General features: G+C 58.3%; 5 protein-coding genes across 5 annotated transcripts; all 5 read right to left on the bottom strand.

The window, feature by feature from the left end:
• Positions 1-103: 103 nt before the first annotated feature.
• BXZ73DRAFT_97474 (uncharacterized protein) lies at positions 104-951 on the bottom strand (the record flags this gene model as incomplete). The annotated part of the gene is made up of 5 exons (XM_048027382.1): positions 104-256; positions 322-504; positions 554-571; positions 634-753; positions 829-951. The coding sequence occupies 5 exons, from the start codon at positions 949-951 to the stop codon at positions 104-106; spliced, it is 597 nt and encodes a 198-aa protein (XP_047882256.1).
• Positions 952-1,353: 402 nt separating this feature from the next.
• Positions 1,354-2,304, bottom strand: BXZ73DRAFT_97473 (uncharacterized protein; the record flags this gene model as incomplete). The annotated part of the gene is made up of 5 exons (XM_048027381.1): positions 1,354-1,614; positions 1,680-1,847; positions 1,914-1,931; positions 1,997-2,128; positions 2,245-2,304. The coding sequence occupies 5 exons, from the start codon at positions 2,302-2,304 to the stop codon at positions 1,354-1,356; spliced, it is 639 nt and encodes a 212-aa protein (XP_047882255.1).
• A 1,158-nt stretch (positions 2,305-3,462) lies between these two features.
• On the bottom strand, positions 3,463-6,468 carry BXZ73DRAFT_97472 (acyl transferase/acyl hydrolase/lysophospholipase; the record flags this gene model as incomplete). Its single annotated transcript, XM_048027380.1, has 20 exons — positions 3,463-3,573; positions 3,638-3,721; positions 3,777-3,801; positions 3,858-3,943; positions 4,002-4,072; positions 4,127-4,228; positions 4,280-4,320; positions 4,376-4,549; positions 4,608-4,705; positions 4,772-5,013; positions 5,075-5,158; positions 5,245-5,311; positions 5,363-5,375; positions 5,436-5,542; positions 5,606-5,707; positions 5,769-5,824; positions 5,871-5,958; positions 6,013-6,085; positions 6,190-6,318; positions 6,374-6,468. 20 exons carry the CDS (start codon positions 6,466-6,468, stop codon positions 3,463-3,465), a joined length of 1,848 nt encoding a protein of 615 aa, XP_047882254.1.
• A 1,677-nt stretch (positions 6,469-8,145) lies between these two features.
• BXZ73DRAFT_87756 (multidrug resistance-associated ABC transporter) lies at positions 8,146-14,734 on the bottom strand (the record flags this gene model as incomplete). Its single annotated transcript, XM_048024706.1, has 22 exons — positions 8,146-8,167; positions 8,813-8,893; positions 8,944-9,409; positions 9,462-9,525; positions 9,580-9,660; positions 9,719-9,989; positions 10,044-10,487; positions 10,545-10,636; positions 10,686-11,081; positions 11,134-11,215; positions 11,267-11,613; positions 11,667-11,777; positions 11,831-11,858; positions 11,911-11,943; positions 11,996-12,633; positions 12,681-12,752; positions 12,806-12,927; positions 12,974-13,218; positions 13,272-13,311; positions 13,365-14,040; positions 14,094-14,608; positions 14,683-14,734. 22 exons carry the CDS (start codon positions 14,732-14,734, stop codon positions 8,146-8,148), a joined length of 4,878 nt encoding a protein of 1,625 aa, XP_047882253.1.
• A 668-nt stretch (positions 14,735-15,402) lies between these two features.
• BXZ73DRAFT_97469 (armadillo-type protein) lies at positions 15,403-18,698 on the bottom strand (the record flags this gene model as incomplete). Its single annotated transcript, XM_048027379.1, has 6 exons — positions 15,403-15,762; positions 15,816-15,974; positions 16,034-16,231; positions 16,269-16,916; positions 16,976-17,132; positions 17,191-18,698. The coding sequence occupies 6 exons, from the start codon at positions 18,696-18,698 to the stop codon at positions 15,403-15,405; spliced, it is 3,030 nt and encodes a 1,009-aa protein (XP_047882252.1).
• Between the last annotated feature and the right edge of the window lie 1,072 nt (positions 18,699-19,770).

Here is a 19,770-nt window from a genome sequence, read left to right as displayed (position 1 = left end):
GCGATTGTTTGCCGCGCCGCTTTTGTACTCTTTCTACAGTCAATCGATGTAATACTGCAGTCCTACGCATGATCCATAGGGCCCTCTGAACGATGTATCATGCTTAGGATGTACATGGATTCGCATCGGATCCTTGAAGTGTCGCAATCTTGCCTGGTTTCACAGTTCCCGAGCGGGGAGGGATGCCTTTCTCGTATTGACCGGACTGTCGCTCCCGCTGAACTCTGGCACGGACAGATATCCGGTCATCTTTGATCTGGGGTTTTGAAGCCAGACGACGATGAGTGACTAGTACTGGAATTCGGTTGTTGCGGTACTGACCTTCTTCAGCAGAGTCTCTACTGCAGCTTTCTTTTCTGCCTTTTCTTGTTCATGCCTGTGTTCATCAGCTGATTGCTTGGGTCCCTCGCACTCCAGAGTTTCCTGGAGCATGGTGATACCGATGCGGAGGTTCTTGTTGAGAGTACCGCCGGCATGGCTGAAGTACTCATCGTTGTTCTTGACCTGGTACATTGCGTCAGCACCGTCATCATGGCGTTTCTTTCTGGCTTACGACGCTTCGAAACCCCATCTACCAACACCTGTTAGCACACGCAGATCACATACATACGCCGCACGGAGATGACTACACACCTCAAGGAGAACTTCAAGCACACCGCTCGGCCTCACAACTTCCTCGGAAATGCGGTCGTTGTTGCGTCGGAACTGACGCGTTGGGTCCTTCGCGGCGTCACTCGCGAGTCGCTGTACTGTCTGCACTCGGACACCCCAGGGGAGTGGCTCGTCTCTCAGTCCCCACGATGCCGAGTAACTAGATTGATAGCGTACCTTTAGATACCGTATCCCATCGTCCCGCTTGTGCGTAGAGACGACATTGTGTATGATCTTGCGGAACGCCTGGCGGATATCGTGATCTCCATCGTGCGGCATGTAGAGGCTGCTGCACGACATGGGGACGTCGCCCCTACGCTTCTCTGCCGCCTTCGCGGCCGCCTGGGCTCTCGCCGAGCGATCCATAGGCTGAGGGTTTGGGCTGTTCTGTGTGGAGAGGGAGAGTGTCCCGTCGAGGCGACTTCGTGTGTACAGGGCTGATATAGCTCGCGCCGCCGCTGGCGCAGATCACGCATTCAGTTGACTGGACGGTGCGGGAGTCGAAGGAACCGTACCTGCGGTAATCCTGGTGTGCTGCGGTAGTGTCACGTGGCAACGGCACGCAGGTACAAGGCTTGCAAACGTTGTACATTGCGCGAGCATCCGCACAGACTGACTACAATTACACCCAACATCGTCTGGACACCACACTTCGGCGGTCCGTAGCAGGCGGCAAGGCAGACCGCCGCGCTCCCGCCCCGTCTACTCCTCGTCTTCTTCCTCATCCTCATCCTCTTCGTCATGCATTCGCATTCCCGCCGCATCGTCGTCCTTCGGGGCTTCTCCCGACAGCGTCTGCCCCGTGCCCGGCATCTTGCGCGTGCGGTGAGGCGACAGGGCGGCGGGCTGCGGCTCAGGCGACAGTCCCGCCGCTCTCCGTGCCTCTGCTGCCGCCCGCGCGGTCCGCTGTCGCTCGTCGAGGATGGACCGGCCCTTGCGGTCGTCGTAGAACGCCTTCTTCACCTACAGCACGATGTCCCCGTCAGCATCCTGCGAACCGCCGCGGGCCACGGCCGTGCGCCACGCACCTGTTCGACGGCGGCCTCGTGCGCCGCTTTCTCCTCGACCCGCCTGCGCAGCGTCTGCTCCTCCTTCACCGTCTCGCGCTCGAGAGCCTCCTTGATGATGGCTGCGCCGATCTCCAGGTCTTCCGCGTGCCGCTTGTTCCACACGTAGAACGGCTGGAACTTCTCCACCTGTGCGCGCGGACCGTCAGGGACCCCGGGCAGAGAAGGGACGCAGCCGCGGAACTCGGCACGCACCTCAGGGGCGAAGCCCATCTGCGAGCCCGTGCGTGAGCCGCCGCCCGACAGATCACAACGCGGAGAGCACGCTCGCCACTCACCGCGCGCGCGTACTCGAGCGTGCCCTTGGGGTCGATGAGCGTCCGCTTGATCGTCGCGTTCGTCGACTTGAACCGCTGGTACTTGGCGTTCTCCGGCTCCGCGAGGATGTTGTCCGCGAGCTTCAGCAGCGTCTGCACACAGACACGCGCGTGAGCCACTCGTCCTCGTCGGAGACGCACCCGCCGCCGGCGGGGCGGGAGACGCGCGCACGCAGCGGCGCACGCAGATGGGAGGAAAGCATATGTACTTGCAGGGACTCCAGAGCGACGTTCCGCGGGTTGGGCCTGAGGATACCGGGGTCGATCATCCGCCTGAACTCCTGCCGCTCTCGTGGTTCCCGTCAAAGTTCGCCATCTTCTTCGCGGTCGCTGAGGCCGAGGCCGCGGTGCTGCTGTTCCTGTAGCCGTCTCTCTATGGCTGCTGCTATCGCGTTTTGGTCAGGGCCGGAACCCCCTACCGCTGCGGGGGCATGAGCAGGCTGATCTTCCATGTTGGGAGACGACGGCATGATTAGAGGAGTGAGGGAGTCAGTCGAACGGAGGAGGAGTCAAGATGGTAGTATTCTCTCAAGCCGGTGCAGGGGAGGCACGCAAGCTCCTCCCGCCACTCCGACGACACGGCGCTTCGACGCCCAAGTCACGGGAACGGCTCGACCACGGTGAATATCTGCAAGTGCACAATTGGTACAGAGTCCTTTGCGAATACAAGACGCACGTAGATTAATGATATATAAAGTACACGTCGCATTAAACCAAACTCAGACGAATCAAACGACGACCATCCTAGCTATCCATATCTTGGTCCAACTGCGCCTGCCCCGCGTCCAGATCCAAGTCGTCGTCTTCCGACGGCCCCTGCCTCTGTGCCTGTCCGCCATCTCCGTCCGCAGCTCGAGCGCAGACGGATACCGCATGCTCACGCTCCGCCGCCGCGCAGGAACGACAAGTCCTCGTCGTCCGACGAGCTGTCCCCGGACCACGTCGGCTCTGCTCCAGCTCCGCCGAGGGGGACGCGCGCGACGACCGCCGGAACGAGTTGAACGCGGACCGGAGACTCGTCTTGCTGAACCGCCGGAGCAGGCTCGACGAGTGGTGCGTGTGCGGCGGCGGCGCGGACGGCGGGCGCCGCTCCACAGACCCGTCCGTCTCGCCCCCCGACGGCGGAGGGGCGGGTCGGGCGTCGCCCCACCGAAGTCGCCACTTCCGCGGTGGCCAGAGCCTCGGTGAAAGCGGTGGCGCGGTGTGGAGGCGCGGGTGTTGACGGCAATCTCTTCCAGTACACCGTAGTGGGAAGTCGACGCGAGATCACCTGGAGACGTCCGTCCGTTCCCGTTGATCATAAGAGTTTCAGGTCCGTATCCATGGGCAATGGCGATTCATCCACGTTTGGAACGGACAGAAACGTTGGCAGTTTCGTCCCAGTCACAGGGACGGGGACGGCACGTTCTTGTGGCGAAACTTCGACTTTAGCGGTGGAACGGTCGACCAGAGAGCCGCGACTCTGTAGTGCACGACGACAGCTTGACGGCCAAGAATATCTGCTTCTCGAGGCGATGACGGTTCGCGATCATGTGAAGCTGTGCGTGGAAGCAATTGAGCAATCGATAAAGGCGTGGAGTCAGTATAAAACTTTGCTTTTACCTTGGGCCAGGTCACAAGTTGTCCGATCCTCATCATCCTCTCCAGTTCCGGAGGGTCTGGGTCACTCAAAATGTGAACCCAATCCTGATTGATGAGGTTAGCATGGGAAAAGTGTCCAGTAAGTTGAAATGAAGCCCACCATGAACCGTGTGCGCGGCCAAATGCTGTGAATAACAAACATAAGAGAGCAGTTCTTGATACAATGGCAGCATCCACTTACGTCACAGAGCCCTCAAACCGCTGGAGGAATACACTGGACCAATCTTGGCCGAGCAGTTGTGGCAGAAGATCAAGATCCCGAATAAGCTGTCCGTCGTGTGAGCTCACTGACGGCGAGGAAACAAGTCCCGCGAAAACGGCAAACCTTGAAGTTCTTCGTGAGCTCTAACTTCAACCACTGTTCGCCCGCTGATAGAAGGAAGTTGCCTCTCCATCCTGGAATAGTTTCGATTAACGAGGGGGTCTTCAAACCTGGACAAAATGACTCACCTTTACCCTTGCTGTGAGCCACAGGCTTTCCCGCAGAGCCTTGAGGCGCAAAGAAGAATAGGTGCACATGCGGATTCACTTGTGAAACGATCGGGTGCGTGACTGTCGCAAGAAGGTGAGAGCGATGACAACCGCTCCAAACTTTTCCCTCACCATTGAAGTAGAGATTGAGTGCCTGGACCGGGATGTCCACCCTAGAGAATCAATGGACCTCAGCGCGCCGCTCACAACCTCGAGGCTTCCACGGACCTCAGAGAACCATCCTTGAACTTGCTACCCCAATTCCAAGGAATGATGTTCCCTTCCCTCGTCTTCTGCATCAAAGCCACGGGGTTGAGGATGCCGGGAACAGCGGCAGAAGCGAGCAGTGCGCTCCAGATAACAGTATCAGGCGCGGTGATATAATTGAGAAGCTTCGTTGGTCTGGCTTTCAGTGAGCACCCCTGGGACATAGCATTCGATCGGACCAATGCAAACTTACGAATGACGCTCGGCGGGTACAACAGAGATGTTGAGAATGCGCCCCGTTCGCATGTACGCTTCCCTGAACGTCATCGAGCCTCGAGTGAAGAAGCACGCCTAGATGGCGTAGCAGGGACGGGTCAGTGGGAATCGCCGATACGGTCGGCGTGATTATGTGCGTACCTTCCTGGCCCATGCTGCACTATCGAACCTGGCGCCTGTGCTCCAAAACCTGTGGAACCAAATGTTGAATGAGTCCTCGCAAGCGGTGATGCGATTTGCCAGCTCCGGAACTAGAAGCTCCCTCAATTCGGCATCGGTACGAGTGCCGATGAGAGCCGCAACTAGGCCACCGGCGGAGGTTCCAGAGATCACACGGGGCAACAGATCCTGATCTAGGAAGGCTTTCACAACGCCGAAGTGATCTAGGGAGCAGACAGCCGATCAGCTTGGCATGCCAAAGAGCGGCTGGTGGAGAAAAATCACAGTATCCAAACGAGGCCCCGCCCGAGAGGCACAGAGCAGATGTTCCCAAATTCGCATTTGCACTCTTGAAGAAACGTTTCTTCTCTTCATTTGAGATGTCAGCTGCTTCTCGGATATAGACCAGAGCCTGTTCGACTTCGTCAATGTAACCTGATGCAATTGAGGTCAACGATCATGGGCAGGATGTGTATGCTGAAACCACTCGCTCTCAATCAATGTCTTCGTGCCGTAGAATGTCTGTAAACGGGTCAGTATTTCTTGATGACCAATGGCTTGTTGCAGACACACCTCGCTGTATAACCTGAATCGCAAGCGTCAGCACGCCAAAGCGACACAACCCTCTCTCGCCAGAAAGCCTCACCTAGCAGACTCTACGCCGGCAAAGTTGGTCCGAATGCAAGTCTCGAGCACCCCCAAAAGCCCACGAGAGTCTTTCTTCTCTCGCAGAGCCTTAAGGGACCGACGAACCTGAACGTGCCAGTCGGGAGCTTGAACGCCGAGGAATGCGGGACAGAGTGGAAGCTTACGCACCTTCCTGACCAGTTTCCAGTCGTAGTACATGTCCTCGTCCATCAACTTCCAATCATCGAAGTGCATGAATTCGTCCAGAGCCAGTGCAGCATCCTTCCAGTCCTACTCATGGCGGTAAGAAGAGGTGCACAAAGTGGAAGCAGCTATTGTCTTTAGTACTTACCTGGTATGACCGAGCATGGCGCAATCTCTTACGGAGGACACCGCGCCGGCCGCGCCCTGCACATAATCAGTCTCGGTCCGATGGGCAATGTGCATGACATACATGCCGATGCCCACTCTTTGGCATTGACCAGCTGTCGGATTAGGACGTACATGCCGAATTGGACGGAAATGAAGAGCAAGATCAGGCTCTGTAGAGATGCTCAGAGCTGATGAAGTGAGACAAACACAATGTGCGCACTTACTAGCAGCGGCCATCTTAGAATGAGATAAAGCCACTCGCGACCCTTGCGCGGGGTTCGCGGGAGACGTTTCCGCCTCAAGCGCGAATGATGAGCATGCGTGAAACGATTAGGAAGTATATGAAACACTCACTTCTTGACCTTCAAGTTTACAGGGGCAAAATCCGAGAGGGCAGACACCTTCCTGACGCGATGCCCGAGGATGGTGGCGGAGACAGGTGCATTGGGGTAACAACGGGACTGTTCGGGACGGTGAGGTCGAGCAAACTATCGTCATCCCGCAGCGCCTCTTCGAACTGCTGCATATGCCTGTGAAGATAGGGTTATATACGCGCGCATGGCTGTCGAGTGGGCGAGAACATACTTGACGTCCACATAGTCGGCGTTGAGGAGAGTTGCCTGTCTGCTGGAAGATGAAGGTTGTGTTGAATCGCGGTGGCTGCGGATAGACTGGGGCATAGGGGTGTGTGTTCCTGAGATATAATACAAGAGAGAGAGATTGAGTAGACTGGGCCAGCAGCTGGAGGGGACGAAGGAGGGTTTGGAGTAGGACCTTGTAAGACACGCAAGGTCCGCGCCGCTCGCCCGGTGCACATGCCCATGCCTGGTCCCGTGACGTCACTCTCGGCGGCTCACCTGCGTGGCTGGCAATAAGCAACCCGGCTTGGCGGTGGACTCCGACGGCCAAGACTCGGACAGTCACGACATCCAACTTCTCCGTGCTCTCTCCAGCCGTTCCTACGCAGGACCGACGGATATTTAAATCGCACGGACGTCATCGGTTCATCTTCCGCTCCCGTGAATTTGTGTCCCACTACTCACGGCCTTGTTGTCCAGTACACCCCTCCGATTCTCTCGGTCGCTCTGAAACTCCGTGGCTCTATCCCCAGTTTGTCGAATCCCGCTGACCGCACTCGATCTGGGCAGGGGTCCTTGAACGTGCGTATGAATACACGCGTTCCGGCTTGGCAAAGACATGCTGCCAACAACGTTCGCACGAGATGAAGTGAACCACTGGTACTTCCGGGCCGAGTGTATGTACTTGCCCCAATCCGTGGACTGTTGTGTGCGACGCTATCTGATCAAGTGCAGACAGATCCAGCGTTCCACCTTGTAGGCTTTGACCCACAATGCCCGCTGTCGAGTGCGACGGTGCGCGGACCGGCTGCACAGAGTCGACCGTCGCTGTCGCCAGTAGGTCTCGCAAATGCTGGCAACCAATGCATCTCCATCACATGGGACACGACTACGCTTGCTCTTCCGATGCGCGGCGATCGCCACCTCCCATCCAGTGCCGTCGGCGGACGTGGAGCAGCGAGGGAGACGATGCCGACAGCACACAGCCGACTGACGACAGAGCAATAATCGACCCGCCCTAACGCCACCGCCCACGACCGATAAGCTGCACGGCAAGTTCCTGCGCTGTGTACAGTTCCCGCACTGGTCCTCCGTCTCTCCTGTCGCCTTGGAGAGTCCATGAATGTCGCCATCGTGGGCCGTCTCGCCTTCGACAGCGCGCAGGGTGATGGATATATCTGCGGCTGGATTCCAATGCCGGGTTGCGGTGCCAGTGACGAACGAGGTTGGGCTTCCGCCGTCCCTGGGGCACCGACCGCCAGGCCCCAGCGGCGGCATGTGATGATCCACGACTGCGCTGCTCAGCGCGGTCTCGTCCGCGTTGCGAAGTCGGGAATGGGGGTGCGCTAAAAATAGCCCTCATCCATGCCCCTGGCAGAGATCTCTCCCGACAGCATATAACCTGCCCTCCATTTCCTGCTCTCCCCAGTTCCCAACTCACCCCCACTCGCCTCTCATCTTCCACCACTACCACACTATACGACACCATGGGGTTCTTCCACCACGAGTCCGACGAGGCCCAGGCTTACGACCAGGTTCGCATCTCACGCCGCCCTCAACCCGCTCCGTACTCACCGCCCTCCCGTGCAGGTCACCAACGCCCCCCACAAGGCTGAGCTCTCGCACGAGCTCATTGCCGCTGCCGCCTCCTACGAGGTGCGTGCTCTCTCCTCCCCACTGCCCTCGTTCCATGCTCACCGTTCCCCCAGGCCGCTAAGGCGTACGAGAAGCACGTCGCGGCGAACGGCAAGCCCGACTCGCACGCGAAGGCTAAGGAGATCATGGCCGGCTTCGCAGGTGCCTTCGTCGACCGCATGGTCGAGACTAAGGGCGTACGTTCCCCCTTCTTCGCCGCATGCCCTTTCCGGTTTCTGACTTGCGCTTTGCCCTTCAGCTCGACTTCGTCGACCGCGAGCGCGCCAAGCGCCACGCGCAAGAGAAGGTCGATGTCGTCGTTACCGACAGCAACTACTAAGTTGTGACGAACAGTTGAAACGGAAGCTTGTAAAGTTATAGTGTAATACAACGTTCTGTCTATCCCCTCCGGTCCCCTCGCGTGCCCTGCGTTTTCCGGACATCATGGGTAGTGTGCTCTACTCTGCACATTGAAATGGGGTTGAGGAGTTGAGACCAATGCAGAATTCCTTGAAGACAATGAGGTTGGCTCTGCCACGATCGGATTGATGTTGGGGAGAACCACTACTCTTTCGTCTCTGTATGCGTGCTCTCCACCGCACATTCTGACGATGACTCTGTGATGCTTACGGCCGCTGTGCGCAATACGCAGGACGAAACAGGTAATCCAGAAAAGTCACGTAACATCTCTACCTCCTCTACATAGTAGGTGTCTCGAGGATCAGTCCGTCTGCTAGACACATCCGAGATACGATCATGAACCGATATGTACGACACATCCCCAGCGCCGAATCCGACCGCCCTAACTTACTGCGCCTGCGCGGCGTCCCGCTCCTCCTTCGCCTTCGCCGCGGCCTCGAGCTCGGCGAACGTCCCGCTCTTGAGGCACATGCTCCGGAAGATGCCGCCCTCCTTGCGCAGCAGCGCGCGGGGGTGTCGAACTCGGCGAGCGCGCCCTTGTCGAGCACGATCAGCCGGTCGTAGTCGATCACCGTCCGGAGCCGGTGCGCGACGGTGAGCAGCATCGAGTCCCCGAACTCCTCGCGGATCGTCGCCTGGATCTTCGCGTCCGTCGCGAAGTCGATGCTGCTCGTCGCCTCGTCGAGCACGATGATCGCGCTCCGCCGGAGCAGCGCGCGCGCCATCGCGATCAGCTGCCGCTGGCCTTGCGAGAAGTTCGTGCCCCCGGGCGAGACCTGGGTGTCGAGCGTGATCACCGTCTTGCCCTCCGTCTCGGTCGCCGTCGTGGAAGCGGAGGCGGGCGTGACCGGGCGGGAGGGCTCTTCGCCTTCGTGAATGGAGGCCTCGCGGGAAGCCTCGCGGGAGGCGCGTTGGGAGGCGAGCTGAGAGTCGGTGAGCATTTGCACACGGGAGAGGACGTCGAGGCATTCGGCATCGGTGTGCTCATCTGCATATTGGTCAGATCGTGCCCTATAGCTCATCCTGTCGACATCACTCACCGAAGGGGTCCAAGTTTTCACGCAGCGTTCCAGAAAACAAGGTTGCGTCCTGAGGGATGAAGGTCTGTGGTTCCAGTCAGAGACAAGGCAACGAAGCATGACGATCTATCGAACGCACAATCCGAGAGCGCAGGTCGTGAAGCCCGATCTTGCTGATATCGACACCGTCGATAAAGATCTTCCCACTCGCCGGGTCAACCTGGCGTGGAACCGTCAGCGTGAAGTCGGACTGCGGAGGGAGAAGGAGGGCGACGCACGAAGCGAAGGATGCTCATAGCGAGCGTGGATTTCCCACTACCTGTCCTTCCAAGCAACCCGATACGTTCCTTGGCTTTCAAGGAGAACGAGATGCCATGGAGTACGGCCGGGAGGTCAGGAGCGTACTTGATCACGAGGTCATCCACTACAAGCATGGAGTCCTTGTTCGAGCTCGTGGATGACGGCCAGTACGCAGGAGGACGGTTAGACTCAATGACTGCTGAAGGCTCCTGAGGGAGGTCGAGATACTCGACCACACGTTCGACAGAACTACGAGCATGGATGTTAGCCCGCTACATTTAGCGTTTGTATCAGGTGACTCACTTCAGGTCGAGCTCCAGCGCAGTCCAGAAGCGGCAAGCCCAGTACACGCTCATGGTGAACGACATGGCCGACGTGATACATACACCCGCCAATCCTGCGTCAACATATCCCGAAAGCGCGAAGAGAGTAGTGGCCAGGATACCCGTCGCACCGAGGAAGTCGAAGGTGAGGAGTAGCCAGCGGTTCGTCATCCAGAACGTGTACCACATGCGCGTCGTGAGGTCGACCTTCGTGAACAGGTCGTTTAGGAAGCGCTCCTCGGCGGAGAATGCGCGCACAGTCACGATGCCCTCCAAGAGCTCGCTGAAGTTAGCGAAAATAGGGCTGCGCGTGTTCGACTCCATACGACGAATGTCGCGGCCGGTGTTGAGGTAGGCAATTGCACAGCGCCGGTAGAAGAAACCGAGGCAAACCGCAGGGATTATGAACCCAGGGAAGACCACACTATATAGGAAATTCTATCAGCTGCATTTCCCCCGGCAAGAGAATGAAGCGACTGACATGACGGTCAACATAGACACCGCAAAAAGCGCCAGAGATTGGTTGACCTGCTGCAATGTCGACGCCAAAGACGAATCAACGGTCTCGACATCCTAACTTCATGTTAAACAAGATATTGTACTGCTGGTCATGGTGGCATACCTTGCTGAAGCGGTTGAGCATGCGTCCTTGCGGGGTGACGTCATGCCACCTCATCGTCGCACGGACAACAGTGTTAAGGAGCTTCTCAAACAAGATACGGGAGGCCCTGAGAGCGCCGGTGTATTGCGTGATAACACCAGTGATGTTGACAATACCAGCGGAGAGCGCAATAGCCGCGTAAATGCCGATGTAGAAGTACGGATGTTCTTGTGCTGAAGGCAAGTGGGTCGTGGCCGTCAGCGATATGGTTGGTGTGTTTGCCATGGAAGTGTGGTGGAAGTGCGAGAGTCCGTCGTCAAGGACTTGTTGGTTCTCCGCAAACGGGCTGTAGGAGTACGACGAGGCATGGACTGGCGGGGTGGTGCTGTTTCCAGTACCATACGCCTCACCCCACGTCTGCAAGCGGCGTATAAGCGAGTGCACACAGAGAGATGCGCTACCTACTCACCTTAATCCAGAACTTCTCACCGACACCAAGGATCTGAGTTAGTATGATGAGGAAGAAAAGGATCGCCCAGGTATAGTAAGATCTGCGATAAGCGTCAGGAGAGTAACATTAGCGTATGACGGAAACCACATACGAAGCCTTCAAGTAGGTGTTGTAGATGCTCCACTTGACGCTGCCCGTTTCACGGTGCTCTTCCTCGATCAGTTTCCTCGGCTTCTTCTTGTCCTTCGCTGGAGCAGCATCGTCTGCTTCGGTGGCCTCTCGGTCGATCTCGTCATTGGCGTTCTCTTCCTCTTTTACGGCTTCAACAGCCTGCTCCTCCTTGTGCGCCTCGATTTCCTCAACCTGTGCGATGTCTTCGAGCACCCCACTGGCGCGGAGATCGGCAATAGTGCCTTGGGTGTCAATGCGGCCGTCGAGCATGCGGATGAGGTAGTACGATCCGGGAAGAACGAGCTCGACATGATGAGTGACCAGGATCTACATAATCGGGAGTGTCAAAAACATCGATGGATGCAAGCGCAGCTGCTTACCACCGTACGGTTGGCCAGAAGAGGACCGCGGAAGAGCTTCTCGAACAAGAACCGGGCAGTGTGGCTGTCGACGGCGCTGAGCGGGTCGTCTAGTAGAACATATTTGGAACGCTGTGCAGCACACGTTGAGATAATACAGGTATGGGGTTGTTTCCAAGGCTTACAGCATATACGGCGCGAGCAAGCGCCACTCTATAGACATGCATCAGTAACCTGCATACGTATGAAACGTTATATTGCTCACCGAGCCTTTTGACCACCAGACAAGCTGACTCCACTGCAAGACTGCATGTCAGAGTATGCCCTATGCAAAGCGGAAGTTGACTGACCGAGCACCAATCTCAGTCGCGTCTCCATCTTCCAGCATTTCTAGGTCAGGGGTCAAAGCGCAGCACTCGACGACTGCCTTGTACCGTTCCTCGTCGAAAGGATAGCCAAACATGATGTTGTCCTTGATGCTCTGGTGCCGCAACCAAGGCGTCTGTCCTGCGTACGAAATGGTATGGGAAAAGCCATTTTCGTCCACCAGCGCCGAGTTCTTCGTCATGACAATCCTGCCCTCGAGCGTCGTAAGCTCGCCCAGGAGCGCCATGAGGAGCGCGGTCTTCCCGCTCGCGGTGGGACCAGTGACGACGGTGAGCTTGCCCTCAGGGAAGCGGATATTGATGTCGCGCAGCTCGAACCGGTGGTCGGTCGCTGCCGCGAGCACGGACTCGGTCTCGTCGACAGCGGTCGCGGTTTCATCGGAAACGCTGCTCGCCCCATTCGAAGGCTCCTTGGCTTTGCCCTTGCCCTTGTCTTCCTTCTTGTCTTCAACTTCGTTCCACTTGAACGAGCCGTTGACGATGCCAAGGCCGAGCTCAGTCTCAGCTGAAGGAGGGACACGGCCCTTCTTGATAGTAGAAACCTGCTCGTCGACCTCATCTTCGTCGAGGTAAGTAGCAATACGGTCGAGGGCAACTTTTGACTGCGAGTTTGTCAACAATTGCTCCTGGTCACGGAGTAAATACATACCTGCAAAATCTGCACGATCCATGCGGGTATGACATTGAGCGGAGCGCGAATCATCTGGAAAAGTGCAATGGCCTAGGAGTACCGTAAGTGGGGATCTGGTGGCAATGATTATACGACCAGCATACCGTGAAGGCCGTCCCAATGGTCAATTCGTTACCCTGGGCGATGTACACCAAGAATGCCGTGACGGAGACGAGGATGGGCGCGCATGTCCAGATGAGCGAGAAGCACACGGAGTTGACACGTCCTGCGTATACAGTTAGACGAGTACCCAACCAGGCGAACGGACGCACCCTTGATCATCCACTGCATCTCGACCTCACGGGCTTCCATCACGCGCTGGATCCAGCGGTCCTCCCAAGCGAAGAACTTGATGAACTTGACGGCACTGATCAACTCGTTGAGCACGCCCATGCGCTTGTCGCGCGCAGTCGAGACGCCCTTCTGGATGCGGATCGCACGGTTGGCCACAAAGTTGTTTAAGGGCCAGCTCAGCAGAAGAACGACGAAGCCCGCGAATGCAGACCACCCGAGCAGCCTGCAATGTCGTGTAAGCCGCACAGAAATAGCGACGAAACGCGAAGGACCCACTGATAGAGAAAGATGGACGCGATGACAATTTCAAACGGAGCTGCGGTCGCAAAAATAAACGAAGGAGTCTTTTCAGAGGCTGGACCAACGTACCTCCGTAGACGAAGTACATCGCTGAGACCGTCATCGCGATGCGGTTTGCGTCGCCTGCCATGAGGTTCACAATCTTGCCAACGTCTGCGCCTGCTTTGGGTTCGTCCGCTTTGGGGTCCGCCTTCGCACCAGGAGCCTTAGCCTTCTTGTTCGCGGCCGCGTCCTTGTCCACGATGCCGGAGAAGTCTTTGCGCTTCAGGGCCTTGTCGTAGATAGACGACATGAGCTCCGTCCGGATGCGCGTGCACGCGCGGCGCCCGTACCACAGGTGCTGCAGGTCCGTCTCGGCCTTGCAGAGCGAGCTGATGAACGCAAGGAACGCGTACACGAACGCGAGCGCGCGCTTCTCTGGAGAATGCGTCTTGTCGTCGAGCGCGTCGAGGATGCGCTTCAGGAAGAACGGCCCGGCGTAGTTGAACACCACAGAAGTGTAGGTCAGGGCGAAGTCGAGAGTCAGGTCGAGCGCGTTGGCCTTCAAGAGTCGCGTGAGGAGCTTGCCGGACGCGGAGCGCGACCACTTGGCGTAGAGGGGGCGCGCTTGCATGGTCGGACTGAGGGCCCAAACGTCCTCCTCGTTGAGCGTACTGTACGTCCCCCTCTCAAGGAGCGGCATGACCCAGGTAAAGGAGAGCCAGCCCCACACAGAGGTGTAGTCCTCCGGCGAAACGGTCTTGCCCTGCGCATGGCATTCACCAAAATGCACGCGTGAGAGGAGATGGAAAGACTCACAATGTCTTCCTTCTTCACCTGACTGCTAGGAAGGTTCAAGGGCATCTTCATGACTAGGAGGAGCAGCCCGGCTACAGCAACGAGGTTGACGATGTACACAGTGGTGCGCAGAGTACCGGGAATCGGAATCTCATACACATACTGGTCATACAGCAACCCAAAGAAGGTGACGATTCCGAGTACGAAGTGGATGAAGAATAGGCAGACGAGGTCGAGGGGTGCCGTGGCTGGCGGGACGACGACTGGGCGGAGCGCAGCAAAGCACCATGTAACTGCAACGAGGAAATCGCGCACACCATTCCATGTCTCTTCTTGGTTCACGACGAGGCTGTAGCAGCCAATTCCAAGCCACAGAAGGGTTTCAACGAGCGATACCGATGAGAGGATTAAAGTGCGCCAGAGCGGGACGCTCGGCGACTCTTCTTCTTCCGTGGTCTTTTCGTCCGATACAAGAGCTTCGGCTTCATGCACTGTCAGGAAGTTTGCAAGCGGTGCGGTGGCTGCACGGAGCAAAGCTTCACAGGGGGAACGGCAGCAAGTAGAAGGAAGCCGACGAAGGCGAAGGGAATGACTGCGGACCAAAATCCACGGACGCATGCGTCGGAGAGGTCTGAAAGACCCGTTCCTCCACACAGGGCCATGCTGTTTGGTTGGCGCGGTGCGCGACGAGCGTGGGGGGCGACCTAGGTCGGAGGTGATGGGAGTTTGAGAGAGGGCCGAGAGCGCTACGGCCGACGACGGGCTTATCTTCAACGACAGCGTGGGTCTCCCATGGCCACCATCATCGCCTATTGAACATGACACTGCGTCGCAAACTTAGCATTGCTAACATGCGCGCTCTGAGCGCGATGCTGACATTTGGGCGGTTTGGTCTAGGGGCCCGGACTGACCGAGCGCTCCGCGCACAACTGTGTGTGCGACGCCCCGACATTGAGGGCCTGATTGGGAGGCAGAAGGCCGGATAGAGCAGGGAGGACGGGGTACGTAAAACATAGAGATCCCAGGGGATCGGACTTTGTGGACAAGGTCAGGTCGAAGTCTCAACGACAACGATGACATGAAGCCACTATCCACCAATATGCAATGCGCATACTTTACCAATCTACCTTGCCCTTGAATCATACCCGAGCATCGAACAGAGCATGTGGAGAAGAACATAAATCATGAAGTCGTAATCGTAATACTAAGCTAAGATACAAGACTACAGAACATGCGACATAATCGGGGGGCGGATATGGACGACACACAGCGACAGAAGTACACATAGTGAACAACAGCAGGAGGGAGACAGGATCGACAACCGACGTGCTCAGAGCTCGTCGTCAGTGACGTCCTCGCCGCGCTTCTTCCGTGCCATGCGCTCCTTCTTGAGCTTCCGGGCCTCCGACGACGTCAACTTCTTCTGCTTCTTGGACTCGATCTTGTTACCCATAGCATCGTACTGGACATCCTCCTCTCCGTCCTTCTTGTCGATGCGGGGGCCAGCGCCCTGACCTTCCACCCAGTTGTGGCCTGAAGCCTCGAGACGACCATCGCGCATGGCCCAGACCTCAGTGCAGAGGGACTCGGAGAAGTCGCGGTTGTGCGTGATGACGAGCACACCACCCTCGAACTCCTTGAGCGCCTTGATGAGTGCAGCGAGCGACTCACGGTCGAGGTAGTTCGTCGGCTCGTCGAGACAGATGACGTGTGGCCTGCGCCAGGTGGCGGCGCCAGCACGACCTTGACTTTCTGACCACCGGAGAGACCACGCATGGTGTTGTGCGACACGAACTCAGCCTCGAGACCGAAGTCCGCGAAGTGCTTCTCGATCTCACGACGAACGAGAGGACGGAGGAGACCGAGGCGCTGAGCCTCACGGGTGTCAACCTCGAGGACTTTCTGTAAAGCCCAAACACGATCAATAATTGTCGGATGAGCCAGGGAACCGCCACACGTACCTTCTCGAAACCGCGCTTGATGAGCTCGTCGCGGGGCATCCAGATGTTCTCCGACGAAGACATGCCCTTGAAGGAGATCTCGTACTCGTACGACTGCTTGAGCTTCTTGCGAGCGAGGATCTCGTCAATGAGACGCTTCTGGCCCTCGATGATGACGGTTGAACCCTCCTTCATCTTCTGCTGCTCCTCGTCCGTGATCTGACGGCTCGCCTTCATCATCTCCTCGAGTCCTCACCCGTCTGGTAACGCCACAGCATGTAGTCGAGCGGCGTCTTGTCGAGGTGTGGTCGATGTGGTGGAACGCGTGCTGGGCGACGTAACCGATGACCAGATTGGGGTGCTTCCAGACCTCACCGCCACGGTTCGGCTCGTTGTCACCAATGAGGAGCTTGACGAGCGTCGACTTGCCGGATCCGTTGGGACCGAGGACGGCGACACGAGAGGACAGAGATACTTGGAGGGTGATGTCGTAGAGCTGCTGGACAGGAGATGTGGGGTATTGATAGCCGACCTTGCGCATCTTGAGGAGAGACTTCTCCTTCGTCTTGACACCCTCGAGGAGGGGAGGGTCAGGGAGCTTGAATTGGTAGTCCTCCTGCGCCTCAAGCGTGTAGTACGAACGCGCCTCCGGGACGGCCTTCATGAACGCCTCCAGGTTACCGCGGTAGCGCTTGAGCTTGAAGCGGTTGAGGTGAAGGACGTCGGTGATGACGTTGTTGAGGAAGCCAGAGTCGTGCGAGACGATGATGGAAGTGCAGGTCGTGAGGCTCGTCAGGTAGGTCTCGAGCCACGCGACGTTGACGACATCCAAGTGGTTGGTAGGCTCATCGAGGAGCAGGATGTCGGCGCGGAAGAGCATCGCACGAGCGAGCGCAAGCTTCATCTTCCAACCACCAGAGAGGGACCTATCGCCTGGCGCTGGCGATCGTCAGAGAAGCCGACGGAGGCAAGGGTCTCGATGATCTCCTCCTTGTTACCCTGGACGCGCTTGTCGGACACGATGAAGTCGAGAACAGAAGTGTCTTCCTCCGAGCCATCGATGTCGTGCTCGACGTAGAACGTGCGGACCTCGTCGGGTGACGGGAAGCCCTCAACTTGGCTGTGGATTGTCTCAGTCAGCAACGAACGTCTCATGTTTGATAAGTAAGATTACATACCCGTTGGTGATGGCGCGCATGAGCGTCGACTTGCCGGTACCGTTACGACCGCAGAGACCATAGCGGTGACCGCGCTTGAGACGGAGACTCGCGGTGTTGAGGAGGATCTTGGCACCGTAGGCGAGAGAGAACTGGCAGTTGCACAGGTCCTCGCCCTCCTCCTCGTCATCAGCGGCTTCGTCCTCGTCCTCGCCAGCAGACGCCGACTTGACAACCCACTCGTTGACGATGGGGACGGGCTCAGGGGAGGAAGTGAGGAACGCGAGGAATGGCGTAAGAGACTGCCACTCTGACACGTCGAAGTTCTTGTTGTTGACGAGGTTGACCGCGAGCTGCGAGACGTACATGGTCGAGACATCCGCGACGGAAGGCACCGGGGAAGCGCCGGCCTTCTTGTAGATCCCGATAAGCGAGTGGGCGAGCTGCTTCTCGTCGGCGAGCTTGATCGGCGGGAGGTCGGAGCCGTCGCCGGTAGGGACCTCGCCAACTTGACGGAGGGTGGCAATCGCGCGAGCGACGACGCTGCGGGCCTCGGGGTCACCCATGGCCGACTCAACCTTGATGAGACCAGGGAGTAGCTTGGGAATGAAGGGGCGGACGGTGACGGCGGAATCAACGAGCTTGGCCATGTTGTCGATGATGACAGCGACCTTGCGCTTGGTAGCGGTGAGCTTCTCAGTAAGACCACGCGACAAGAGAGGGACCATGAGGGAGAGGGTGGGGGAGTCGACCTCGGAAACGAAAGTGGTAGCCGACAGGAGGGAGATAGTATTAGGGACCTCCTCGACGGGATTAATTAGAGCCTTGATGAGAGCAGGAATAAAGCGTTCAATGTCCTTGTTCGAAACCAGGGCGGTGACCTTTTCGAGCGAATCGCGCGCAGCCTTCTTCACTTCCGCCTTGGTGTCCCAGATCGCCTCAGCCAGGACAGGGACGATCTCGGGGGTGAGCTTCGCGACCTGCGTGGAAGCGGAGGCGACGAGCTGGTTGAGGACGACAATGGAGCCGGTCTTCAGCTGCCATTTGCCGGCGGTCTTGATCTCGTGAAGGAGGGCGGGAAGAACGAGACCCGCCGCCCAAGGGCTCATGGCTGCGACGTAGGTCTTGAGGGCATCGATCGCGGCGTTGCGCACAGCGGGCATCTTGTCGGCAAACGCCTCGAGGAGGGCGGCGTAAAGGCCTGAGTCGATGAAGTACGGCTCGAGCGCACGAATGGCGGGGGAGGCAGCGACCGCGGCAACAGCGGTAGCAGCACCCTCGCGCGCCGAGGGGGACTTTTTGTCGGCGAGGGCCTTGACAATCGCATCGGTGAAGCCGACGGACTTGACAGCGGAAGGGCCATCCTTTTGGACGAGCGCGACAAACGCGGCCGCGGAGGACGCGCGAGCCGCCTTGTCGGCGACGAAAAGTCCCGAGACGTCAAACTGGCCGGCGGCGGGGGCAACGGCAGCCTTGAGGGATGCGGGGTCGGGGATGGAGGGGGTAGCAGCAGCGGTGGTAGCGGGCATCTTGGGAATCTGAGACGCAGGCGGGCGGGATGAGAGGACGGTGGAGGGGGTGAGTGGGATTGGGACTCACGTTAGGGGTGATGGGTGCGGATGTGGACGGGGGTCTTGTAGAGCGCGGCGAGACGCAGGAAAGGTCGTCAAGGACGGAGATCACTCTATTTCTATGTGGCCAGAGGGGCCCTGAGGCGATCGTCAGCACGGGGAGCAGCGGGAGGAAGAGACGGATGCACGACAGACCTCTATGGGACAAAGAAGAAAGAAAGAAAAGAGCGGGATAGGGTTCAGTCTAGTCGGCCGTCGGTCTTATATAGCACACGGATTACGGGGCGGAGTACGAAAAAAAGAGCGATCTCACGTGGCGATGTGGCTTTGATCTTGGGCGGCTATCGCAGAGGCAGCGAATGCGGGGTAGTAACGCCCCCCCGCACTCCGGAGCGCACTCGATCGCCCACGGCCGGCTCCTGCTCAGTGCCCCGCCCGACGTCCGATGTCTCCCCGTGCTCTCCCCCGCTCGGGGGGCCCCAGAAGCTCCGGCGGGCAGCAAGCACCGACGCCGGCTGGGTTGCCCCCGTGCCAGCTTCTCCGCAGGGCGACGAGACTGGCCCTGCACGCGGCCAACGCCCCCAGGCGCAAGGACCTGTCCGCGGAAGCACCCCAGACCGGGCTGATCACAGGCCGTGCAGGACGAGGCCCAACTGTAACGCCCATCAGGATCATCTCGGAAGCAACGCCCTCTCCACGGCACGCCAGCCGTCGCTCTCGGCGGGGACCGCGGGCGGCCCCAGCCAACTGCTCACACGACGAGCAGCTCAGACTCCCGTCCAGACCGTCCGCACCTAGCACTTCGCGCCAGTGTCCGATATCGCTGGGCGGGAGGGCGAGAACTGGAGAGGGCTTCCGAGGCAGTGGGCAACGGACAGCCCTCAAAGAACTCTATCGTTTGAATGGGCTGATAGACGACCGTCCTCGTTCACGCTACGGGGCCCTCTGAATTGGAAGCCTGAGCACCACGAATACGTACACAGGCCGACGTACCCCGTTCTCCCCGGCTGGAATAGCGTTTCCGCCCTGC

The sequence above is a fragment of the Epithele typhae genome, assembly GCF_022376455.1.
Source record: "Epithele typhae strain CBS 203.58 chromosome Unknown BXZ73scaffold_4, whole genome shotgun sequence".
NCBI classification, from domain to species: Eukaryota; Fungi; Basidiomycota; class Agaricomycetes; order Polyporales; family Epitheliaceae; genus Epithele; species Epithele typhae.
This window is presented reverse-complemented; position numbering and strand designations above follow the sequence as displayed.